At 41.4% G+C, this 20,018-nt stretch overlaps 1 protein-coding gene across 6 annotated transcripts in view; it reads left to right on the top strand.

The window, feature by feature from the left end:
• The window catches only part of HECTD4 (HECT domain E3 ubiquitin protein ligase 4), a 180,015-nt gene that overhangs the window by 116,237 nt on the left and 43,760 nt on the right, over positions 1-20,018 (top strand). For all 6 annotated transcript variants that reach the window (XM_049866988.1, XM_049866986.1, XM_049866987.1 and 3 more), the window contains exons 35-49: positions 895-1,048; positions 2,515-2,795; positions 3,014-3,203; positions 4,453-4,534; positions 6,712-6,914; positions 7,656-7,791; positions 8,613-8,795; positions 9,325-9,489; positions 9,896-10,065; positions 10,976-11,091; positions 13,237-13,340; positions 14,774-14,935; positions 15,055-15,203; positions 15,978-16,057; positions 18,504-18,667. In XM_049866988.1, the coding sequence (XP_049722945.1) occupies positions 895-1,048; positions 2,515-2,795; positions 3,014-3,203; positions 4,453-4,534; positions 6,712-6,914; positions 7,656-7,791; positions 8,613-8,795; positions 9,325-9,489; positions 9,896-10,065; positions 10,976-11,091; positions 13,237-13,340; positions 14,774-14,935; positions 15,055-15,203; positions 15,978-16,057; positions 18,504-18,667 (2,339 nt within the window). The remainder of the gene's footprint in view (positions 1-894; positions 1,049-2,514; positions 2,796-3,013; positions 3,204-4,452; positions 4,535-6,711; positions 6,915-7,655; positions 7,792-8,612; positions 8,796-9,324; positions 9,490-9,895; positions 10,066-10,975; positions 11,092-13,236; positions 13,341-14,773; positions 14,936-15,054; positions 15,204-15,977; positions 16,058-18,503; positions 18,668-20,018) is intronic.

Below are 20,018 nucleotides of genomic sequence, written 5' to 3'. Positions count from 1 at the left end.
TATATAGTTGTTTACGTACCTATTCTTTCAATATTCATTTTAATATCTTGAAGTCCTGTTATATGGCTGAAGTTGAATAAGACATCATTGTTCCCTTTAAGACATGGTCCAATGGGGGAAATAGACCAATGAATAATGAACAGTGCAGCCAATGCCATAGCCAAGCTGCATGCAAAGTGCAGTGGGAGCATAGCAGGCCCTAAGTATATTATACAGACTTACTGTGTGTAAGTTGTACTGCAGTAAAGATATTTTTTAGTTAAAAAATTGGATTTGGGGCTTTGATTATCCAGTGACACTATCACTCTGACTAAACAAGCTTGCCTGCTGACAGACACCTAAATTTCTTATATTATCATATGTGGCCATTAGGGATTGCATTACTCTGTGAAGAGGGGCAGCTGTGCCAGGGGTCAGGAAAGCTTCCCAGAGAAGGTGAAGTGGGAATTGTTGTTGAAGGAGGGGTACGTGCAGAAATCCAACCCTGGCAGGTGGGAAGTTAGGAAATGACAATCTTTTGTGGCTTCTACAAGGGATGTGTACGGCTCTCTAGAACTACAGTGGAGATAGAAAGGTCCTGAAAGGTCTTTCATTGTGTTTGAGAAGAGGTATAGTAGGAGTTAAAAATCAAGGTGTTTTCATCACCAGTAAAATGGTGATTCTTCCCTGTCAATCAAAGTATGTTCCTTGGTTACTTATGGATTAATTGTATTCAGTTTTAATTAAGAATAATGTCTCCCCCCAACACTTCGTTATGTGCAGATTTCATCCAATAAGAAGGCACTAAGCAGATGGTTAATGAAATACTGAGCAAAATAAAGACAAATTGGGCAAAGCGAGGGCTTTAAGACAGGAAATTTTTCACTGCGCTTTAATCTCTCTTTACTTCTGAAGGCGGTTCCACAGAGGCCGTGCACTCTGGCCTGGCTCGTCAGGTGTCCAGCCTGCTTACTAACCACCTTGCCCGAGCCACCGAGTGCTGTGGCAACCAGGCTGCTGGGAATGACGCCCTCCAGGATGTCCTTAGTCTTCTCAACGATCTCTCCAGGTATGATGGCCCGGAGCTACGGGGTGAGCTGGCCTCCCTCTTGAGTTTATAGGGTTTCCTTGTGGTGGTGGTGGTGTTTTGAATCATGTAAGTTACTAAGCCCTTTTCATATGCTTCTACCTCAAGAAAAATGATAGAGGATAAAGTCATTGAAACATAGTAAGTATTTAAGTTCCAAAACGTGGAAATTATTTAGGTGATCATGAAATACCATTTGCTGGTAATAGCTGCTGGCCTTTCAAGTAGACACAGTTTCATTCAGTAACCAAAATCCTTATCCCCTTATAGCAACGTTAAAGAATAACCATTCTTCCAAAGGCAAGATGAGAAGGCAGAGGGGGACAGGAGCTGGTTGAATGGACACAGGAGATACAGGGTAGAGAGGAGGAAAGTGCCGTCACGTTGTAGGCAGAGCAACTAGGGTCACATAACAATGTGTGTATAAGTTTTTGTATGAGAAACTGACTTGAATTATAAACTTTCACTTAAAGCACAATAAAAAAAAAAAATAATCATTCAGCACCTGTGCTTAACTTGCTTTCTCATGCTGTGTCTTTAAAAGAAAATACTCTGTGATGATTTAATACCATCGTGTATGAGCCGTGATGTAAAAGCTTGGCCCCCATAAGACTGTTCTTTTGGCTTCTGCTGGACTGTAAGTTTTCTTAGTGAAATGCAACAAGTTCAGCTGTCACAGATCTGAGAATGTTGAGGCAGTATAATGCTGTATGATATCTTTGACCTTGAACTACTCCTAAAAAAGAAATAAAAGACTCAAACAGAAAAGCTTATAGTTTGATTTTCTAAGTCTCCGTGCTCCATGAATCACACTGGTATTGTGTGCAGTCAAGTGAATCTGACTCATAGTGACCTTATAGGACAGAGTAGACCTGCCTCATAGTTTTCTGGGCTGTAATCTTTTTTATTTTTTATTGTAGCGTAGATGAAGGTTTAAAGAACAAAGTAGCTTCTCATTAAACAATTAGTACACATGTTGTTTTGTGACATTGGTTACCGACCCCACGACATATTAAGACTCCCTTCTCAACCCTTGGGTTCCCTATTACCTAGGCTGTATTCTTTACAGGAGCACATCGCCATGTCTTTTCTTCTGAGAAGCCGCTGGTGGATTCAAACTGCGCCCTTTCGGTTAGCAGCCGAGCACTTAACCGTTGCACCACCAGGGCTCATTGTCAATCACACTAAGCTATAGGATTTCAATTAAATAAACATCAGGGGTTAGAAAATGTTTAAAAATCATTTTTTAAGTGTTACTGGTCATCAATGAGCTCTCATCACGTTTATAAAAAACCTTAATTCTCCTTCATCAAAACATAGTGCCAGATCCATGTCTTCCTCATGAAATCTGGTTTCTTCACTTTGCTTAGCCTCAGCTTAAGAAGCTCTTGTTTCTAAGTTTCTGTAGATCAAAACTTCTAGCGCTGTTTACCTTCACTTCTTCCCAGGAGTCACATCGGTAAAGCCATCCTGAGCCAGCCAGCGTGTGTGTCCAAGCTCCTCTCCCTGCTGCTTGACCAACGCCCGTCCCCAAAGCTGGTCCTCATCATTCTTCAGCTGTGCCGGGCGGCACTGCCACTGATGAGCGTGGAGGACTGTGGGAACGTGGAGCTCCCGCCATGGAGCTACTCCGTTCCCTCTTTAAACAGTGAACAGGAGGATCCCAGCGACCCAGCTTCCAAGATCGCATCACTGCTGTTGGCAAAGCTGGCAGACTACGTGGTCCCAGGTGAGGAGCTCCCGGACGGAGAAGTGGACTTCTGTGACAGTCAGCCCGAGAGACCTGACTGGTTCGCAGTTGCCGCTGTGCTTCCTCTGATAAAATAGAGACGGAGAAGGGACGGAGGGGGTGCGGAGCAGAGATTCCACAGCCAGGGTTTCCACACGCAGAGGAGCCACAGAAACAACATTGCATTTTTCTGAATGGGCTTTGCTTTTTTCTTGAAGGATGTCAAACAGTTCTTTCTCCTACCGCTTCTGAACCCGACACCACATTAACAAAAACCAGTCCCAAGAGTTCCTTAAAAGGAGATAAAGATCCTGGAGAAGAGAGTGAAGCAGTGGATGGCAAGCTCTCTATATTTATCCACAAGCGGGAAGACCAGTCGTCCCATGAAGTTCTTCAGCCATTACTAAGGTAACTGTAATGATTGTAGTAGCTATTGTCACTGAGCAGTAACCATGAGGCAGTCACTGGGCTGATAAGTAAGGCCCTTATGTATGTCACCTGACTCAGCTCCCTGAACAGCCCGAGGAGGTGGACACTGGTCTGTCATTGCTGCTGCTGCATTACACGTGAAGAAAGGGAGGCAGAGCTGAAACGCAAACATAGGCCTCTGTGGCCGCAGAGCCCGAGCGCTGAACAAAACTCAGAACTCTCTTTCCAAACCTGACAGAGGCCTAAAGCCCTGCTGAGAATGTATTGTTGTTTGCGTCCTGTGGAAACTCTACGGCATTCCTTGGGCTTAGAGAAGGAATAGTGCGGCTTGGTTTCAGTTATGGGCATCCTTCAGCCCCCAGAAAATTTGGGGAAACCATTGACTGTGAGGTGGAGAAATAGGGAAACTTTTTTAAAGCTTTAATTTGTTGAGCATTTATTTCATTGCTCACCAAGGAAGTAAAAATGTAATTATTGTCCTTATGTTACAACCCTACAGGGCCTTCTTAATGAGAGCCAGGACAACAGGAAACCTTCCACGTAGCATAAGGGAATTTAGGACAGGTAGCTTATGTCTCACATAGAGGAGTGCTCTCTTCAAATAAATGATTTGATGATGTCATCATCCCATAATTGGATCCCTTGTCTACCATTATGGCAACTGAAAGAACTAGTGAGATGATGGCATGAACTAAGCAGGGTCAGGGCAGGCCAGTGCTTAGACGAAGAAATCTCCAAGAAACATTCTTGGCCATTGCAAAATGTCATAGTACAAATTGGGTGAAAGATTGTTTAGAAAGCCAGTTTTAGGCATCTGGGAAGACTGAATTATTAGAAAGGAAGAACTAGCCATGCATATCAAGGCATTAAATTCCCTCACTCTGGAATGTATAACTTGCTGAGTTCCTCCTGTATGCCAGGCCTTCCATTTATTTTAAGTTCAGATTTTCATTTTTGTTCAGCTCTTTAGTTTAGACATCATTTTCAGGTAGGTTATTAGATGTCATTACAACTCTAAAAACAATCGTTATTTCAGACCGTAACAGTGCTATCATTAAGCAATAGTAAATCATTTTGTTTTTGAAAAATTGAGAGTCTTACTGAAATTTTAAAAGCCTATTTAGCATCTAATGCTGGCCTACCTGTTACTGGGTTGCTTTACAGCACGCAGCCCCCGCCTTTGATGGTATCTGTAAGTCTGCACTGCTTTTTGTCTTTCCTTTTGTAGTAGCTCAGAAGGACGGCCTTTCCGGCTTGGTACTGGCGCCAACATGGAGAAAGTTGTGAAAATGGATCGCGACATGACCAAGGTAACCCCAAAGTGGAGACACCTGCTCTGACAAAACCTGTGCTTGAGGAGCATCTACCACGCTTCAGGTTCTCAGGAGAAAAAACAAACAAACAAAAAAGGAAACACTAGTTTAAGTTCCCACAAAGAGGCAGTGTGAGAAATTGAAGTCAGTGGCTTAACTGAGGCCATTTCAAAAAGAGCTAGTCAAAAATCCATTTGTCATTAATGTTAAAATGTAAAAGAGAGCTCTCAGTTTTAACTTAGAAATTTTTTCTTAGCTCTTTTAAGAAAGTTTTACAGCCTAAAAATACAGTTCGAAAGTGATGAGGTTATTAAGAGAATAAGAGATAGTAAGAAAGAAAGACAAATAGCCCATAAAAACATAAAAAGACACCCAGGTTTACAATTAGTTAATTACTGTAAAACAAAGGAATAAAAACAATAATGTATCATTTTTCACCTGTCAGATAGGTAAAGTTCAGGAAGATTGATAATAACCATCAATGTTAAGATGACATAAGTAGGCGTTCTCAAGTATCCAGAAATGAACACACAAGCATGTTCATCACAGTTTTGTTTGAAAAACCAAACAAAATAGAATCCACATGCCCATAAGTAGGGGATTGGTTGAAGAAGTTGTTACACTCATATAGTGAAATACTGTGCAGCTCTTAAAAATAATGAGGTAGCTCTAGTATATACTGATATGGAAAAGTAGTCAGGTATATTGATAACTGATGAAAGCAAATTGAAAAGCTGTGTATGTAGTGCCATCCCATGGTTATGTGTGTTGGAACGTGTATGGGGAAAAACATCTAGAGAGCTCACAGTGATCTCTGACTGGGTCAGGGCCTGGGATGTATATGGAAATTTAACTTTCTGCAGATAATATTTTATTATATGAGTTTTTGAAAATGAGCCTGGATTGCTTTGGTAATTGGTGGTGGGGGAAACAGATTTTTAAAAGTGTAGTGCTGGGGAAGGGGAGAAAAATAACTCACTGGATAGTGGACAGCTGTTATTTCTGGTGATGGGAAAGGCAGTACATAATATGGGGGAAGTTAGCACAACTTGACCAAGGTGAATGAAGACACTGAGAGGTACACAAGAATAAAGAACATTACAGTAAATGTTATATACAATTTTGCAACAACTGTAATAACAACCAAAAATATGAGTGTGGTTACAGAGGTATGTATGTATGGTGTATGTGTACAGGAAGGTATATGTGAGTACACATGCATGTATATATGGGTATATTTGTAGGCATAAGTATATACGTGGTTGGGTGTGCTACATATGTATTCACATATATAATAAAGCTCACGGGGGCACAGTTACAGAGACCTCCTAGACATATCCATACACCTCGCTGAATTAGTTTATGGGGTTAAAGGGTTTGGGACCATAGCCTCGTGGAACGACTCAGTCCGTTGGCGAAACATAGTGCGTAAAGATAATGTTGCGCATCCTAGTTTGGTGAGTAACATCTGGGGTCTTAAAAGCTTGCAAATGGCCATCTAAGATACAACAGTTAGTCTCTCCCCATTTGTAGCAAAAGAGAATAAAGGAAACCAAAGACACAAAGAAGAAACTAGTCCACAGGACTAATAAACAAACCACGACCTCTTCTAGCCTAAGACCAGAAGAACTAGATGGTGCCCAGCTACCACTGACCAGGGACACAACAGAAGATCCCGGACAGAATGGGAAGAAAAATGTAGGACAAACTCAAATTCCTGAAAAAGACCAGACTTACTGGACTTACAGAGGCTAGAGAAACCCCAAGACTATCATCCTAAGATAGCCTTCAAACTTGGAACCGAAGCTACTCCTTTCAACCAAGTAACAGATTAACTTATAAAATAAATAATATCAACTGTGAGGCGTGCACTCCCTTAAACAATGAACTGTGGAAGACCAAACAGTCAACATTTACCCAAAAGCAAAGATGAGAAGGCAAAGAGGGGCAGGGCTGCTAGATAAATGGAAACAGAACAAATAGAATGGAAATAATGAGAATGCTGACACATTACGAAAATTATAACCAATGTTTTGGAACAATTTGTACAAAAATTGTTAAATGGGAACTTAATTTGCTATGCAAATGTTCACCTAAAACACAATATTAAGAAAAAAAATGTCACTCTGAGAAAATAAAATAAATATCCTGTACGTATTCAAACTGACCCCCAGGGTGGCTGTTGCGAAGTGATTACAGAAGAAGCAGTAGCTGCTCTTCGGAAGGCAACCAAGTGGGCACAGTCAGGCCTCATTGTCAGTGTTGGGCCACCTGTAGAGTCAGTCAACCCAGAGACTGTGAGTGGACTGTCCACAGGGGACAAGAAGAAGACCGCCCAAACCTCCATTTGCCGTGAGAGGAACTCTGAGCTTGCAAGGTAAAACCTTTCACACAGTAGAACCTTTCCAAGCCCTGCCCACACTTATTCTTTAATGGGTTTGTTTTTAGGGTTTTAATTTTATACCATCCCCTTTGGCCTGCTGGAAATGAAGGGAGGGGCTTACAGTTACCCATCTGTGGTAGTAATTGCTCTCCAAGCGGAGTGTGAGGATCTCTGAGGAATGCTCGTCCAAGTAGATCTGAGGTTATAAGAGTAGGGAGGTGCTGGCCAAGCGGACATTTACAGCCAGAGGATTGTTTTTTTCTAGGAAGTCCACCACCGGGAACACCAGTGGCAATTTTTTTTGAGTATTAGTAAACTCTGGTCTTGCTACCTCGACTTCTTTTGAAAGAAATTTCCCCATTGCTCCAGCTGTGCACGTCACCTTCTTTCTAGGGCTGGAAGGGATGAGTGAGTGTTGCCTCTGGGAAGGTGCAATGTGTTCTGTGCTTGCAAGCCAGGAGTAGGTGCAGCACAGTGTCTTTCCTTGATCCTGGCGGCCTCTTTGATAAAAAGTGTGATGAGGTCCATTGTGTCAGGGGATTCTTCAGATACCAGAAAGTGAGAAGGGATTTCTTCCTAGTAATAACTGGCTTTCTTTTTTTTCTCAGTCAACGAAACCCACTTCTCTTTAGTATAAACAGGAGCTGTTTCCCTCTAATGCTAACCCTGCAAGCCACTTGTCTGCACTCTTACCAATCACTGGGCACCCACAGTTTGCCATGTTGACACTTGCAGGACTGATCCCGTGCGACCGTTCATCAGTGGGCACGTGGCTAACAGCATGGCTGCCGAAGTGATTGCCTTGCTTCACAGTTTGTTGATGGCTCCTGAGTCAAATGCCGCCCAAATATGGACCACGACTGCAGAAAAGGTCAGTGCCATGTTGCTGCTGAGCTGAGCATGTGAGAAGGAAGTTCACGCTCCATTCTTGCATTGGAATCACGCATAGCGGGGGATGTTTTAGTGAAGAGGTTTCCCAGATTGGCCACATGTTCCTGTTAACTGTGTTTCCTCTGGATTTAGTAGTTTCAACTCTGTTAACCTATATCTCCTGTTGCTGCCAGTTCTAATATTGCAGACAACAGGACAGTACACCTGGGGAAAGAAAGGCAGTTCTTGTTTCTTCCTCTTGCTTGTGTTAGATTGATCCTGGCATTAGGAAATCACCCAGCCTTGGTGTATGGATTTATTAAGTGTACTTCCTTAGGCCCTAAGGACAGCCGGCCTCTGTATGATTTATATTACCCTGAGTGCTCTGTCAGGAGGTAATACATCATGATGAACAACAGCCCACTTTCCTGAAAACTATAGATCTGCAATCAAGTCCCCCTTCCCTGCAGTCATTCTTCAAGTGAATTCCTTTCGTGCCCTAAAAGCAACTGGGTGTTGAGATGCAGGCAGTATGTTGCGATGATTTTTCTTCAGATAAATGATTGTTTTGTTTTAGGGATTTTATTAACACAATGTTTGATTCGCTCATATTTTGAGGTTGCATATTTCTAGTTCTGTCAGACTGTAGAAGGCAAATATGGGCAAAATGCCACTGATTGAACCTGATAGTTATTGGGCCCCTCCCGTGTCCAGAGTTCCTTCAGTACCTAGGACCCAGGCACCATTTTAGGCATGTCATCAACCTTGCTACCAAAACAACCAAATCTTTAACAGCAACTGCGTGGGCTCCCTCTTATCTAGGTTCTGTCTCGTGCGCTGATGTACATCCCACAACTGGGGAAGTATGCAGAAAGCATTCTGGAAAATGGCAGCAGCAGTGGCCGGAAGCTCGCCAAACTGCAGAGAATTGCCCGACAGGCCGTAGCTGCACTGTGTGCACTTGGAGGCTTCAAAGAGACAATCAAGATAGGGTCTGAGGTTCAGGTAACCAGCTATCTTTATTTTCCCCAGGTCACTGCTTTCCCCTGTATATAAACAGCCTTTGATTAATTGATCATTTGTAAGACAAGGTACTGTCCACTTAGACAGAAAAGCCTTGTTCCTTCAAGCTAAATAAGGAATTTGACAAACTTATGAATTCTAATCCACACTGTTCTGCAAACTATTCAAAAATTCATGCAATACCGTGTGGCACTTAGGTGCCGTCCACTTGGTTTTGACTCAGCAGTACTGTAGAATGCTAACTATGTTGCTTGTGTCCTGCCGTGTCATTAACCTCAGCACTATTTTAGAATTGAAAGTTTGAGATCGTAGAATGTTGTGATGACCTTGCCATGAGGTTTTAGGGCCTGTTATTCTCACTCATATTGAGGGCTCAAGGTCTGTGTCACGGTAGACTATTACTGTAGCATTAATAATGACAGCCGGAAATGTACCCTTCCCACCCGGCACATGCGGTAGCCAACTGCACCATCAGAGCTGGCAGGCAGCGCTAATCCATCTTTGTCTCTAGGTTTTAGGTAGAGGAATATCAGCAAGTGTCGGAGTAGTGGCTTCCATCAACGAACAGGAAGGTATAGCTACGGTCAGATTCCCACCCATAGACTGTAGAAAGACTTCGCAAGCATCAGACACATTGACTATTCCATTGTCTAGACTTTGTGTTCCAAGATCAGAGGTGAGGTGATTTTTAAATGCGTCATAAAATGTACTGCAAGTGGTAACTGTACAGTAATGAACGATGGGCCCGCACAAGTGCAGACGCTCGGGTATCTTAAGTTTTACTTGTGATGTGTATTTATGGATTTGTGAGAGATATTTATATATTCATTATAATTATTTAATAGTAACATTTGTGTGAAAGTTATCATCTAATCAACAAAATTTGTTTCTTTGTAGGTTAGGGATATTCCATACTATATTGTATTTTTAATTGTTTTGATCTGGTTTTCAATGTTCTGTGTGGGAATTTTTTTTTTTTTTAACTGAAAATTTGAGAATTAACTCCAGGTAATAATAACACCCTCATTTCTTATAAACTAACTACTTGCATTTAACTTTTCGCCACACTCCCCCTCCCCCAGGCACTGCCTCTTCATAAACTGTCCATTACTGAGAAGGTAGTACAGGCAGTCCAGTCCATGTTGCTTCCTCAGGAGGGAAGTCTCTCTATTCATACCTCACTTCCTGCAACAGGAGACGGGTCAGCTCCTGTGATGGCAGTCGTTCGGCTCCTGGCTGAGATAAGAACAAGGTGAGCATCCTCCCAAGATCACCTCATGTGCTCTGGTGGTGCAGGCCCCTACGTGGGTCCCCCACCCCAGGCTTAGTGGGCCCATAGCTTTAAGCTCATGCCAAACTAGGTGACAGAAACCATTCTGTTAAAGTATGTTTGACACAGTTTGCTGCTTTCCCCAGTTTCTGTCCTTTGAAATAAAGCTTAGTTCTTCACCTAAGAAAATGAACGAACAATTGAAATGCGATGTATGGAACACATACATAAGGCTGGCTCCACTGATTCACTTTGGGAAAAGAACCTTATTCTGTCACCAGAATTCCTCTGCCACCAAGCCTTTTCATTTATAAATGACATTCATACATATCCGGTTCATCACTTTCCAAATTGACGACAAGAAACCTAGGGAATGCTCACAAGTGTTGGCGTTGGAAGGGAAAACCACTCTTTCCCTGCAAATGCAGTTATTTGTTTACCATCAAATAGCAGTAACAAGTTTCTCTTCTGGCAATGGAACTTCTTATAAAGTTCTAATAGAAATTTTGAATCAGGCGCAAGTGATCAGTTTCCCGAGCTTTTGGAACCTTCTTGTTCCAGAGAACTAATATTGCCCTCGGGAACACGGTTTAGGAAAGCCTCTTAAGACAAAGTGCTGATTTCTCACCTGGTACTTTGGTCTCCATTTAGTGGAGATGGCAACCGTCTTTCCCTGTTCTGATTGTCCATGAAGTGTCAACAGTTACTATGCGGGAAAAGAGAAGTTATCCACGTATTTTCAAGCCAATCCAGCTGAGAAAAAGCAAAGTAATGGGGAGTTGAACCTTTTTGTAAATCAGGGGACAAAATTGATTGAAATGTTTTTCACAGTTGACTTTTTGAAGAGTGAACACTGATGACTTTGAAATGTTGTAAATCTTTTAACATTAAGAGCATGCCTGGTCATGGCCCAGCTTCTAGAAGACAGCTTATTTTGTGAAGAATTCATACAACAGTGTCCAGCAGCTGTTGAAGTTCTTAACCTGGTAGCCCAGGAATGCAGTGCTGGTGAGTACCTGTATTTTCCTTACCACCATATTTCACTGTGTTGCATCAGTACACTGACGACTTAATAATGCAGTGCTCACTGCTTTCGTACACACGCATCTCAAACTGCTGAGCTCTAAAGACAACATTCATCACAACCCACTTTCATCCCAGACCTGGAAATGTCAATAAATAGCTTTCAGTATAGACCAGCTATGAGCTCAGAGTTTTTCAGTTTAACTTCAGGACCATGTCACTGTGTTTTCTCTTCTCTATTCCTGTTAATTCATTGGCTTTATTTCTCTATTAGAACTATTTATGAGCCCTCCGTAAGGGTGCCATATACATTCTGACCATCACCATTGACTGTATTTCAGTTCAAAGTCAAGAGTTTGAGCTAAGATCCACTCTTAGGGTTTTGCATGAGTGTGCATGTGTGTGTGTATGCATGTGTTGATGGAAAACTTCAAACAAATACAAAAATAGAGAGACTACAAGAGTAAACCGCTGTGTTTCCATCATCCAGTTTCAATAATTAGCAACTCATAGCCAATCCTGTTTCATCTATGCTGTACCCCTCTGGATTATTTTTAAGAGACTCCTAGATATTACTTTATCAATCAATAAATATCTCTAAAAAGTAAAGACCCTTAAAAGAATAATGACAACACTATTATCACATCTAAAAACTAACAATAATTATTTAATATTATTAAATATCTAGTCAGTGTTTAAATTCTAATTTGCTTATAAAGGTCATACTGGTTTTTACATTTGTTAATTTGAATCAGGATCCAAATAAAGTCCACATGTCGTAATTTCTTGTTATGTCTTTTAAGTCTCTTTTTGAGATATAGATTCCCCCTCAGTCTCTTTTTTTTCTTTGGATTTTATTTGTTGAAGGGTTTTCTGCTGATTGTATCCCTGTGGTGTCATTTAACATGTTCTTTGGTCCTTGTATATCCTATAAATTGGTAGTTGGCCTGGATGTTTTTAAGTGAAAACGTACCCTTTATCTCCAAGGATGTAATCGATCTCTATTGGAAATTGTCCACAGTTAGATTAGCAGTCCTCCAATGTACTAGTACCAGCGTTTCCACAAACTGCTGTAAGGAAGAAATGGATATCTTTAACTTCCTTTTTTTTTTCCTGGTCATTTTTATTATCTATGTTACTTATTATTTCTCATGCCATTTTCTTTTTTAGTAACTCTCTAATCTCTTTTCTGTCCTTACATTTTTTTCCTGTTTCATGTTGTGGTGATTTCTGAAGATTTACACCTATGTTTTCTTCTAAGAGTTCTATAGTTTTAGCTCTTACATTTAGGTTATTGGAGTTAATTTTTATATATGGTACAAGATACTCCTCAGACATCTTGCACTTCACTAATTCTGGACCCAGAATCCCCTTCCTTTTCTGCTTATTGGAATCATGTCTATTCTAGATCTAACTTAACATTGTTTCTATTATACTTTTCTAGATCCTGGAGTGAGGTTCTGCCTCATGCCCCTGGGCCTGTACTTGTATCTCGTATCCTGTAATCACACAGTACAGCCTTGTCCGTTATTCTCTGTCATCTCTGTGTGTGTGTGTGTGCGCATGCATGCATGCATATCTTTTCTCCGTCCCAGAGGGCAGGAGATTTGACTCCTGTGTCTTTGTATTCTCTAGTATCTAGCAGTGTGCCTTGCTCATAGGAGGCGTTCAATAGGTATTAGATTTTTCTAAATCAGTTTATATGATAAGAAAAATGGCCTTTATTTATTAGATGATAAAAATGAAAGCTTTCATTTACTGAGTGTTTAGCCTTTCCAGGGACTTGGCTAAGGGCTCCGCTTGTGTTAATCCATTTCATCTTCACAACAACCCTTTGAGGCAAAGGTTCTGTTATTACCCCCAATAGTGGAAGTGAGATGTTAAATATCGAGTGATGGAGTCAGGTTCTGAATCCAAGCAGCCCAACTGCAGGACTTACATCCTTGACCCCATTGCTATGCTACTGAGCTACACATAGTAGACAAAGCTGTCCCATGGTATTTACTCTTTTATAAAACCTTGACTGATTTTTATAAGTGCGGGTTATTACTTTGACCCTACTACCAAGGAGTCAACCCACCTGGGGGATCATAGGGCTTGTTCTCATGGGCATGGTGTGTACCCCACCAGGAGAGCGACTTGCGGTTGTGGAGGTGCAGTGTGAACGGCTGAGGATGCTCTACCGGGACTGCGCTCGGCCCCCACCGCCCCCGCTGCAGGCCGACCGGAGACAGGTGAGCCCTCTGGATCGGACCACACCTCCTGCCGGTCTGCAACATGTGTCGTATGAGTAGCAGTCACTGAGAAATACAGACCAGTAGAGTACGTTCGTAATAGTATCATCAGAATGATTGTTCACAAAGCCATTTCGTTTGAGGTACAGTGTCTGCAATGCCATGTTATCATCTTTGAATGTCAGAGCAGAGCACATTGATTTGACTTTCTCGATATTGAAAAATTACAGCAGAGGAGCAGAGCTCATTAATTTGTCAATCATTTTTTTTTTTGTTGTCAATGCAAGAAGAAAAGAGCTGGTTTTCTAGTTTTAGGTTTATAGTCCATTTCATAATAATAAGTATATACCCAGTGCCAATAAGTATATAGAGAGAGAAAATAAGAGAGTAATTAAAAACAAATGTGGCAAAATGTTAAAAATGTAGTGTATCTACAAAATTTCATGGTGCAGTATTCATAATAGCCAAAAAAAAAATGGATGAACGGATAAATGTGGTCTAGCCACTACGCAGTAGTCTACGATCCAACTGTAAACAGGAGTGAAGCTCTGATACATGCTGCAACCTGGGTGAACCTTGAAGACATTGTGCTGAGTGAAAGAAGCTAGACACAAAACACTACATATTATATGATTCCGTTTGTATAAGATATTCAGAAGAGGTAAATTCAGAGTCAGAAAGTAGATTAGTGGTTTCCAGGGGCTGAGGAGAGTAGAAGATAGGGAGCAAGCTAATGGGTATGGGATTTCTTTTAGGGGGGATGAAAATGTTCTCAAATTAGATTGTGGTGATGGTTGTACATATTTATATGGTATGTAAATTATATCTCAATAAAACTTTAGAAAAATTGGTACATCTAGGTAAGTGTATACAGGAGTTGCTGTATTATTCTTGTAATTTTTCCGTAAGTTTGAAATTATTTCAAAATAAAAAGAAATATATAAAGGAAAAGAAATGTCACCTGAATTTTCAACCTCTCTGGTTACCATTGTCAACATATTAATATGATGTATTCCGTATAATTTTTTTTAACAAATTGGGTTTCCAGTCTCTGAGCTGTTTTGTATCTAGCTTTTTTCCACTCAGTAGATGGTGACTATCTTTTCATGTCAACCAACAGCAGCTTAATAGTCCAGTGTCCATCTGTTCTTCAGTTTACTCACTCAGGCTTTAATCGTTGGACATCTGAGTTGTCTCCAATTTTTGCCATTAACGGTGATCTGATGAACACCCTTGGAGCTATATCTTCGCATGCCTGTTTGAATTATTAGGATGAAAAAAGTGAAACTGGTGGGCCAAAAGATAGGCTTTTTTGTGAATATACCAATATATAATACCACGAAATAAAAATTACTGTTCTTCTTTGAGAGAATGAAAGGATTCCTATTTGCATTTCTTTTGACTGAGGATTTTGCTTTTTTTCTTCAATGTAGCCCAAGGAGATTACGTGGAGCCCCTCGCGAGTGTTTCCACCTGTTCGAGCCTGCATGTTCTCATCTCACCTCACTTCGGTCACCTTTCTGGCTGACCCCAGTGCTGGGGGAGGCCTGCCCCGGGGCACTTTTATCTATGCCACCTCACCACTGCCAGTTCAGGTGAGAAACCAGAAGCGATACTGTCTTTTGTCTCCTTCCTTGAAATTTGAAAGCAGGGGCAAGTTCAAGGGCCCAGGTTGAGCTCTCTGATTGTCTGCCCTCCTGTGGTGTTTCTTCAGGCTCCATCTTTTTACTGGGAAATTGAAATTGTTTCCTATGGAGATACTGATGACGACACTGGACCAATCGTTTCCTTTGGCTTTGCTACAGAAGCAGAGAAGCGAGATGGGGCTTGGACTAATCCAGTGGGCACTTGTCTTTTCCATAAGTAAGTGGCTACTATTGCTTTTATTTAAGAGAAGAAATGAAGTAGATCAGACTATCCCTATTTCCCAAACAAACCGTATTTCAGAACAATAGCTTCCCACAAGGAGCATATATGTACTTTTATGCAGATAACGTTCGCCTTCTACATTTGCCAACCGCTCCCTCCTCTATGAGGTATGTTCAAAGTATTTTCATAATCACCACTATTCCAATATTTTTTTACATGTTGCCGTAAAAAAAAAAATTAGCAAAGCACGTAATGAAGATACCTCACAGGAGGAGGGAATGGTTGGCAAACAAACGTAGAAGGCACACATTATATGCATAAAAACACAGTAGATGTTCAAGAAATAAAAATATTACAGGTGTTCAGGAAACAAAAATAGGATTCTGTCTTCAAATAAGTTTGGGGAAATAGAATGTATTCCTTTCCTATGTTGGAGATTTATAGTGCACGTTGCACACTGATTCCTAGCTGTCCTACAGGAAGGACCTGTTTATCTTGTTTCTCAAATGTATTTGAACCTGAATTCTTCTGTTCTGCAAATACACTTGTGGGTGTACTAATACTAAAGGAGTAAAATCTCTACCTCCCAAAATGTATAACGTACCAGTTGGCAATATATTAGTGTTTCGGGAAAAGAGAGTACCTATTATAATTTCTCGTCTAGTTACTCTCATGCTACTGAAACCCTGTCCCCTTCCCTACTCTCTAGGTAACTGCCTCTGTGTTGGCCGATTAGCCTTGTCTTGACTTCCCTCTGTTTTTTCTTAGCAATGGCCGAGCTGTACACTACAATGGCTCCAGTTTATTACAGTGGAAGAGTGTTCGTTTAGATGTGACTCTCTCTCCTGGTAAGTGTAGTGGGAGCTTTCTTCCCCCTGCATACTTCTGTTTCCCAAGCTTCATTCTAAATAGGTTAAAATGAAATAAATTCAGCAACTTGAAATGGACAATTTGTCTTTCAGTGACAACCAAACGCTTGTCATAGCTGTCCCCTAGTTTACACCAAACCCCTCCTTTTGATGAGACCTCTCCATTTAGTAGCTTAGGAGTCATATTTACTTTCGTTCTTCCATCGTTAAAAAAATTCCGAGATTTTGCCTCTCTCTGAAGTTTAGTCTTTCACCAGCTATTCGCTGATGAGCAGGTAAAAAGCTTCAAAAAAAGGGAACTCTACAGCTAGCCATGAAGTGCTTTACTGGTACATACATGCTGTAGACTTTGCACCCAGTGGCCTGAGCATCTGCCCAGATGTTTCAGTTACACAGTCGGTTCGATAACAAAAATCTATCCCCCCTTCTTTTCAGCCTTCATGTAAATAACTTGGTGTGTGTAATAAATACTGTTGTTCCAGCAGTGGTGAGGGTGTAATAAATACTGGTGTTCCAGCAGTGGCGAGGGTGTGTGCAATAAATACCGGTGTTCCAGCAGTGGTGAGGGTGTGATAAATACCGGTGTTCCAGCAGTGGTGAGGGTGTGATAAATACCGGTGTTCCAGCAGTGGTGAGGGTGTGATAAATACCGGTGTTCCAGCAGTGGTGAGGGTGTGATAAATACCGGTGTTCCAGCAGTGGCGAGGGTGTGATAAATACCGGTGTTCCAGCAGTGGCGAGGGTGTGATAAATACCGGTGTTCCAGCAGTGGCGAGGGTGTGATAAATACCGGTGTTCCAGCAGTGGTGAGGGTGTGATAAATACCGGTGTTCCAGCAGTGGTGAGGGTGTGATAAATACCGGTGTTCCAGCAGTGGCGAGGGTGTGATAAATACCGGTGTTCCAGCAGTGGCGAGGGTGTGATAAATACCGGTGTTCCAGCCGTGGCGAGGGTGTGATAAATACCGGTGTTCCAGCAGTGGCAAAACAGAAGTGTTGTCTTCTTCACAGTAGACACCATCACACATGTCAGCTACTTATTTTCAGAGAGAACATCTTCCCATCATCTCTGAGAAAACTTAAATTGTTTTATCTCGTAGGTGGCGTGGGATGTTTAGATTGGGAATATTAAGCCTTTTATAGTTGCCTGCAGGGTGATTTTGCTGTCACCTATCCTTGAGGGAGCTGTTTGTTATATTGCACTTTTCTGGGGAGTGGGGCACCTTCAGTTATGGTCAAGTTGTGGCTTGGAAATAAATTCAGGACCAAGTTGTTTCTCTGTTGCTTTAGCTGAGTGTTTCTTTAAGCGCTTTAAGCACAAAGGGGCTCTGGAGAGCCAGGGGAAGCATAATCAGGTTTTTTATTTGTTTGTTACTGTTGTTTGTTTTATTTTATCACATTTGGGCTTTTGAGAGAATTTTGGACCAGACCTCAGGCACACATACTGCCCTCTTCTTAGAGAAGCGAGTCTGTTTAAGAATAGAGATCAGGAGCCCATTTTTACAACAGAATCTCAGCCTCTGGACCAACACTTCCGGTATTCATCCATCATCAGATACTTCTCGAATATCTCCTGCATGCTAGGTGGTCTTCTAGGACCTGGGGATGCCCTGGTCAAGTCTCCAGCCATCTCAAAGCTTCCATTCTAGTGGAATCTAAAGTATATGAGACTCTGATCCACAACAGAATCATAGAACTTCATGCACTTATTGGCGAGTTCAAGGGCTAGTTATAGCACTTGTCTGAGGCAGCTAAGGAAGAGAACTGATGGAATGGGCACGCCCCCCTTGGCTCTCTCACTTCTACTGCAGTATCCAGTAGCCTAATCAGAAAGAAGCCTTGCCCGTATTATCTTAGCTGCCTGCAAAGACATCTTAAATACCTGTAAGTGAGGGGACATGATGTTACGGAATAGTGTACCTTCAGCTTACATTGATGGTTGAGTTTCAAAATACATTTTTGAAGATCATTTTTAAACCTTCCATAAGTTTACAGAGAAGATGCTACCTTTTTACCTTTATGCCCTGTGTATACATAATAGCCTCCATAAAGAATCCATGTGTCTCCACAGAAAAACTTGTATTCTTCTATTTTTTTAAAAAAATTGTACTCAGTGTCTTGCCCTTTTTATGCTGACTACCAGGAAAATAAAAGCTAAATTTTATGTGTAGGCTGCAATAATTAACTCAGACACTAGGTATTTTTCTCCTTCAATGTAGTTTCTGACTTACATTTTTTAAATTGTTTATTTCTATTGTCTTAATTTATATCTATTTAAATACAATACATTAATTTAACTGAGGACATAAGTAAGTAAAAAGATAATTAATGATATGTGGCATCGTTTTACCGCTTGCAAATTGATGTTTATTTAACAGCCAATAAGTGGGAAAAAAAAGTATTCTCCTTCCTGTTCTCTGCCGCAGGTGATGTGGCGGGAATTGGCTGGGAGAGGACCGAGGGGACTCCACCTCCTCCTGGGCAGCCTGCCAAGGGCCGCGTGTACTTCACCTACTGCGGGCATCGCCTCTCTCCCTATCTTGAAGATGTCTCTGGTGGGATGTGGCCTGTGGTTCACATTCAGAAAAAGGCAGGTTATCTTCTTTGGAAAGGAAAACAAGTTCTCCTTAGTAATTTGTTCCTAAAAGGAATTGAAAAATTAAAGCCATCAAATGTGCCCTAATTATACATAATAATACATGGTGCACGATAACAAAAGGAAGAGCAAAACGAGCCTATGTGAGTGGGTTCAACTTTTCTTTGCATCAAACCCAAGACTGTTTGGATGATGTATTATCAAGGAACTTAAGTGCTTAACTATTTCACCCTCTTAAACAGCATCTCAAAATAGATGTCTCACTGACATGCCAAAGTTAATATGTCCGAAATTGAGCCTAACTGGGTCCCACACCCAAATCTGCTTCTTTCCCAGTCTTCCTCATCTCAGGAAATGGCATCTCCATCCTTCCAGTTGCTAAGACTAAAAACCCTAGAGCCTCCTTCTTGACTCCCCTTTTTCTCAAACTCCATACCCAATCTGTCAGCAATCTTATTGGCTCTGCCTTCAGAATGCAGCCGGAATCTGACCACTTACTCATTCCACCATTAACACCCTGGCCTACCCATTCAGCCATTAACACCCTGGCCCATCCACCCACCATCATCTCTCAGTTGGCTTATTGCAGTTTTCTCCTAACTCCTCTCCCTGCCCTGTTCTTGCTTTTTGACATGTCTTCTCAACTCAGCAGCCACAGTGATCCCTTAAAAATGTTAGATGGTGTTACTTCCCCACTCTACACCATCAGTGACTTCCCATGCCACGCATGTATAAGCCATGTTCTTATAGTGGTTTACAAGACCCTGTAGGATCTGACTGACCCTATATACGCCGCTGCTACCGTCTTTTATCACTCTGTTTGTTGAGTGAATTAATTGAAGATGCCAATAATTTAAGACAGCATTTCTCAACCTGTCATATTTATTCATCAACAAATATTTATTGAATGCTTACTGTATGCCAAGCACTCAGCTAAGCTCTGGAGCTATAATATTGAGCAAAACAGATATAGTCTCTGCCTTCATGGAATTATAATCATAGGGGGAGTTGGAGGAGTTGAACATTAATCAAATAATCACACAAATATGTGTGCATGTATAATCATAAACTGTAATAAATACTATGAATGAGATTTATATAAGACTTTATGAAAGCAAGCATATCTGATCATGTCCTTGTCACCATGAAGAAGTGATGTTTGAGCCGGGTCTGGAATATTAACTGGTCTTAACTAGGCAAAATTGGGGGAAAGAATGTTCCAGTTGGAGGGAACAGCATGTGCAATGGCCACAGGTAGGAGGGAACAGTGTTGGAAATAAGAAAGGTCACCGTGTTTGCGTGGCAAAGAGCAGGAGCTTGTGAGGGGAGAAGGCAGGCCAGGCTG

This window comes from Elephas maximus, chromosome 22 (genome assembly GCF_024166365.1).
Source record: "Elephas maximus indicus isolate mEleMax1 chromosome 22, mEleMax1 primary haplotype, whole genome shotgun sequence".
Taxonomy (NCBI): domain Eukaryota; kingdom Metazoa; phylum Chordata; class Mammalia; order Proboscidea; family Elephantidae; genus Elephas; species Elephas maximus.
Note: the sequence above shows the minus strand (reverse complement) of the source record. Positions and strands in the feature narration are given on the sequence as shown.